The sequence below is a fragment of the Eurypyga helias genome, unplaced genomic scaffold, assembly GCF_000690775.1.
Source record: "Eurypyga helias isolate BGI_N326 unplaced genomic scaffold, ASM69077v1 scaffold41430, whole genome shotgun sequence".
NCBI classification, from domain to species: Eukaryota; Metazoa; Chordata; class Aves; order Eurypygiformes; family Eurypygidae; genus Eurypyga; species Eurypyga helias.
Window position 1 is genome coordinate 1 of NW_010224528.1, and position 5,863 is coordinate 5,863.

The following is a 5,863-nucleotide window of genomic DNA, read 5'->3' on the forward strand; positions in this document are numbered from 1 at the left end:
GGGCTGCGGCGGGACAGCCGTCAGCAGCCTGGCTGACGCTTCCAGGGGGTACAAACCTCAGGGCCTCGCTAAAAACTGTCATCTATAGGGTCTTGCTCAGTATTTACTCTACGAGCTACACCGTATGTTCGCTATACGATGGGTTGGTTTTGGTACTGTTATTAGGCAGAGCTGATCAGTGGGGGCTCTGGTCTGCAGCCGGTTGTGAAGCTGCTCTCAAACACGGCGCCTTTCCCCGGGTTTCGGTTATGTCCTGAAAGTCTTGGGTTTAATTTCTGCAAGGGAATAATTAATCAGCTGCTAGCGCGCACCATTTTCTAATTATGAGTGTAATAATTACAATTGGAAACGTTAGTTATGGAAAATGCTGAAATTTTTACGCAGTCTGGTATGTGTACGTTGTACATAAATACGTATGATTTTAGCATTGAGTGGCAATTACATTTGTTGGCTTTGTGAAGTTCTTGGCAGTGAATTTTGGCTTGCAAATGTTCCAGGGAGCAATAATTTGGGGCTTTTCTGTTTGTAAACCACTCTGTTTCTCTGCCAGAAGCCATGCGAGGGAGGGTCGTGTGTGTCTGTGCAACTCTGCTGCCTGAGTGAGCACAGCCCTGGAGCAGATGGATTCGGTGCTGGTGGTGGGGTGGGAAGGGGCCCCTCTCCTGGGGGGGTGTGTGCTGGTGCTCCTGCCTCGTGGGTGCATTCGCCGAGGCAGGGGGTGAAGGGCTGCACGCTGAAACGCCGTCTGTCTTGTGCTTGCAGGTGGTTCTCCTGGGGATTGACATCCTTTCTGCGCTAGTGTCCCGCTTGCAAGATCGCTTCAAGGCCCAGATTGGCACAGGTAAGGGATCTGTGTGGGAGAAGGGGGATGTTGCCATGGTCCTCTTGGGATCTGCTCTGGCTGCTCTGCACAAAGCCTTTTTGCTCCTCAGAAGAGCGTTCGGGAGGCTCTTGGTGGTTTCAGACCTTGCTGAGGGGCAGGAGGGCTGACCCCTCCACTGGGCCGGGGAGAGCAGGGAGGCTGTGACACTGTGACAGTTTCCTTCCGTGGGATTTGGACGTTCCTCTTTTCTTTCCACAGTGCTGCCAAGTTTACTTGATAGGCTGGGAGACTCTAAGGACTCAGTGAGGGAGCAGGATCAGACCTTGCTGCTAAAAATCATGGAACAAGCTGCTAACCCTCAGGTATGCTCGACGGCCTTTTGCAGTGTGAGTGGCTGGCTGCTTAAAAAGGAGAACTTTTTGCAGTCAGAGGATTTTCTCCTGTGGCTCTGTCTGAAATGATTTCATCTCCCTGTGCCTTGTTATATGTTTTTTTCACTTGAGAGTGCTGTTGGATCTAAGGATACACATGAGAGTGTGAAGGATGGGATGGGTGGTTGTCAGAGTGGTTATTCTGTGTCTTTGGAAGATACTTTCTTTCTGTGAGTAAAAGTAGTGTTTCAGCTAGTGGGGAGTTACTGTGAAGTCAGCAGAGAACTCAGCTCTGAAAGTGTCTTTCCACTTCATCTCCTGTTCTGCTTTGATGGATGTAAAGCTTATGTTTAAGCTCCAGAGATGTTATGGTGTGTGTCTGCTGGAAGAAAGAGTCCATCTCTTATCCCCCCTCCTTTTTTCCTGCCTCACCTTCTTTTCTGTCTTCCACAGTACGTGTGGGACAGGATGCTTGGAGGATTCAAACACAAGAATTTCCGAACGAGAGAAGGGATTTGCCTCTGCCTTATTGCAACACTCAATGCGTAAGCCAGAACCTCCTGCAGACCTACGTTACGTATACAAGCCTGCTCTGTGATTCACACCGGTGCTCTTCTGTTCTTTATTCCCAGATCTGGAGCTCAGAGTTTAACGCTGAGTAAGATAGTGCCACATATATGTAACTTACTTGGAGATCCAAACAGCCAGGTAAGCCACTGCCGAGAGTCATGCCCAAAGGTTGCGCCGATTGCCTTGTGGGTGAGCGGGACTCTGCGTTCTGGCTGGTAAATCAGCTAGCTGTGCTGCTGCTGGTGGACTCGGGACAAGAGCCCTTGGCTGGTTTTGCAGAGGTTTGAATATGGCCGTATTCAGTCCATGTATATCCAGGCACCATATACAGTCCATATCCGGGGAGTTGGCCTGTGGCTGCCAGGGTCTCCTCTTGCTGAAGAGCAGGCCCGAGTGTGAAGCAGCCTGCCTTTGCTGGTTGTGCCAATACGGGAGGATTAATCTGTTATCCTAAGAACTTTCTAAGAAAGTTTAATGTCCAGGGTCCTTCGTAGCTCTGAGCTGTGACTGAGCAGGTTGTTACTCTTCAAGGGGATCCTGGGTTTAGGACTTGTTGCACAGACAGACACCTTGCTCCTGCTATTGGTGAGGTGTTGAATGAATCAGAAAGTTGGTGAGGGCACCGAGATGTGTTTTCCCTCTGCCCTGCCTCGTCCATCTGCCTGGCACAGCTCATTATCCCAGTTCCCAGCTGCAGGGGCAAGTGGGCCTGAACTCTTGTCCCTTCTCCTGGGTCTGGTCCTTCATCCCCAGGACGCCCGTGCCCAAACCGATGGGGCACAGATCGCTGTCAGGGTGGCTCCTGGTTAACCAGCGCCTGTCCCGGGGCGGGGGCAAGTCCTGGGCTGCTGCTGCGCTGCCTGTGCCGTCTGCCGAGCTCCGGGAGACCCGATGCTGGGTCACTGCTGCCCTCTGTTGGCCAGAGGTGATGGAGAAACGCGGATCCGGGTCAAGCGCAGGTGTTTTCCCTTTTGTTGTGGACCTGGAAGCTGTGCCATTACTGCCCTTTTCAGAAAGAGGGGTTTTGTTCTTTTCAAATAACGCAGTTGTGTAACCCTGTGAGCATTTGGTACGAAGACAGTATGTAAACTTTAACTATTTTCTCAAGAATAAAATTCAGCCTTAAAGCTTTGTGTTAGAATAAAGGAAATATGACAGTAGGGGCTCCCTGCCTTGGCAATATGGGGATTACCCAGTTCTGGGACTGTGCTTTGGTTAACGTGACACGCAGGCACCCTTCCAGGTCACGCAGCGAGGGTCTCCGTGCTTGGCCGCGTGGTGTGCCGTGGCGGGAGGGGCATGGTGGCAGGCACAGCACACCTTACCATGCCCTGGCTGCCGTGGGCCTGGGCGCCAGTGTGAGCTGCAGGCGTGCGAGAGGCAGGCGCTGCTGCCTCTCCTCCCTGGCTGTTGGACACAGAGAGTGAGGCTGGGTTAGGATCTGCCGACCCAGAAACTGGGGACACCAAAGGGTCCCTCCTGAGCTGTGCCCAGAAGCCCTGCCTGGCGGTGTACGGGGCTCATGGGCACCAAGAGGGGCAAGGGCTGGTGTGAGTGGAGGCAGGGGTTTGGAAACTGGCCGTGACCTGCTGAATGGGAATGCTGCGGAGCAGGAGAATGGGGCAAGATGAGTGTGAGCCGAGTGTTAATTCTTTTGGCTAGGAGACAGGGCATGCGTGCCTGCCCATTGACTCCCACCTATGGGTGATTGTAGCTTGTGCCCACAAAATATTCTGTGTCCAGATGTGTGTGGTGCTCGAGTAGCTGCCAGGCCATCTTCTGAGAAGCAGAAGTGCACACTCCGTAGGTATTTCTGTAGGCAGAGCAGGCAATGCAGCTTCTCTGCCTGCTGTGTCTGAGGGAGGAAGGGGCTTCAGTACGGAACTAACACTTCGGTCGGATTGGTGGCTCTTCTGTTGAGTGCAGGGATGAATGTGCTCAGCAATTTCTTGCACATCAGTTTGGAGAACATGCAAAATTCATGGTGATTTGGGTGATTGGTTACTCCTCCCTCCATATTTTGTTATCAACACAGAAGTGTAAGTTTGTAAGATGGCATTAAAAATCAGTTTGTTTTATAAGCCGCTAGCAATATAAGGTCTATTGGTGCGTCTCCTTGCTTTTTTGATCCAGTAAATGTACCTGTTGCGCACAATGGGTGGAGCTTGGCAAAGGCAGCTGAGCTCCCTGTGTGTGTCCCTGTATAGGAAACCTTTCATCTTCTGCCTGGGCTGCCTTTTCAGTGACATTAGGCCTGCAGATGCTGCTAATATCTGCCATGCAGGGGTGGAAGCTCCTTTGTGAACTCTGAGAACATGTATAGTGGCAGCTGTTGTTGCTGAGATATATGCAAATTTCTCTCTCCAAGGTAGGGCAGGAATTTATATATTTAAATTATAAAGGTGATTTATTTCTCTCATCTCTCGTGTTCAGGTTCGAGATGCAGCAATAAACAGCCTTGTGGAGATTTACAGACATGTTGGTGAACGTGTAAGGGCTGATCTCAGTAAAAAAGGATTACCCCAATCTCGGTAAGTTGAGAATGGCCTTATGTCTTCATTACTTTTGGGCTACTTTTTATTCCCTTCCTTATTTTAGAAGGCTTCAGGAGCTGCATGATTGAACCTTTTCCTTGGGTCAGGGTGTGGTTGGAAATAAAATATTTTAAATAGAAGTATTTTATTGTAAAATATTACAATAAGATTATTACAGATGAGTAGTTAACTGGTTTAGGATTTAATGTGGTATTTTTCCTGTATGTTCTGCATGTGTAGAGAGGACACATCAGAGGAGCCTGTGTTTGTGCAGCTTGGAAAGCTGTCATAAAGAAAAAACCCCCACAGTCAATATCATCAGTTTGTTATTAAAAAAACCTCAAACAACATACAAGGGGGGAAAAAAAAACCCAACCCAAAAAACAGCACCCACACCAAAACCAAAGCCCTGTCTCCCCACTTGTATCACTTCAGGTGTGGTAAGAAAGCAGCTTTCCATCTTGCCCCAAGCTCCGTTGCCAGGGTGGAGCTTGGTTAGGCCCGAGGAGGGAGGAGGCGGTGGTGTCAGCCACAGAGGGAGGAGGGAAAGGGGTGTTTCAGAGATGGGATGTGTGCAGAGAGAGAGCCTCTTCTCCAGTGAAAACATGTGCTGCCACAATGTGGCTTAAAGCAATAAACTCTCTGGGAGGGAATAATGTGATAAGGATCTTCAGCTCCACCAGGCCTATGGCATGGATGGGAAAGAAGTGTCAGGGCCAAAGACAAATGTTGTGTGCAGTTGTTTTTAAGCAAGGTGTTTTGTGGTATTCTGTGAATAGTCAAGATGTGCAAAGTGGTAGCAAACTGGAAACACATCTACAATTAGACAGATCACATCTTCAGTAATGCAGTGTTTCCAGTTGTCTCTCTTACACCTCGGTAGTATCAGTTGTTTCTCAGTCTTTCTTATCAGCTGTTGCATCTTGTGGTTTGGGGTTTTTTTTAAGTTTTAAAGTAACTTCCCTCCACACTGGTGTGTTTGACAGTATTCCCAATGATCTGAGTACAACCAAATTTGTCCTATAACATCTTAAATCAGAAGACTTCTAAAAATCAAATTCAGCTGTTCATTGGGTGTTTCTTTCCTTTTCAAACAGGTTGAATGTAATTTTTACAAAATTTGATGAGGTCCAAAAATCTGGAAACATGATCCAGAGTTCAAGTGGTGAGTAGAATTACTCGTTTCTCCTTTTGGTGATTTGAGCAGTTTTCAGTCGGTGAGGTATTCAAATGGTGAGCAGAGAGCAAGCATTTTGTTAGGGAAAACAAGTATGGTTGATTTCAGAAATACATAGGTTTTGCAGCAAATAGAATTGATGTTTGGTTAGTCTGTCTTCCTAGTAGTGTCAGAAGTGGAATGAAGCAAAGGTTTCAAGAACAGAAGGTGTTGTTAGAGCCATCCTTTTCCTCTTGAGTTTCATTAGGGAAATACATCTTCAGTTCTCAAGTCTGTGTGTATCTTTAATTTACCTTATGAACAGTTTAAACAGAAAAATTTACGAGAAGAAGCTTTTTCAGTTTAATGCCCTAAATAGCACAGGGAGTGTACATATTCAGTAGTGTTC

General features: G+C 48.1%; 1 protein-coding gene across 1 annotated transcript; it reads left to right on the top strand.

Moving 5' to 3' along the window:
• Positions 1–762: 762 nt before the first annotated feature.
• Positions 763–5,463, top strand: LOC104517238 (CLIP-associating protein 1-like; the record flags this gene model as incomplete). The annotated part of the gene is made up of 6 exons (XM_010161837.1): positions 763–841; positions 1,082–1,185; positions 1,648–1,739; positions 1,827–1,902; positions 4,198–4,295; positions 5,396–5,463. Coding segments are annotated over 6 exons (517 nt in total), but the record flags the coding sequence as incomplete, so codon positions are not given.
• Between the last annotated feature and the right edge of the window lie 400 nt (positions 5,464–5,863).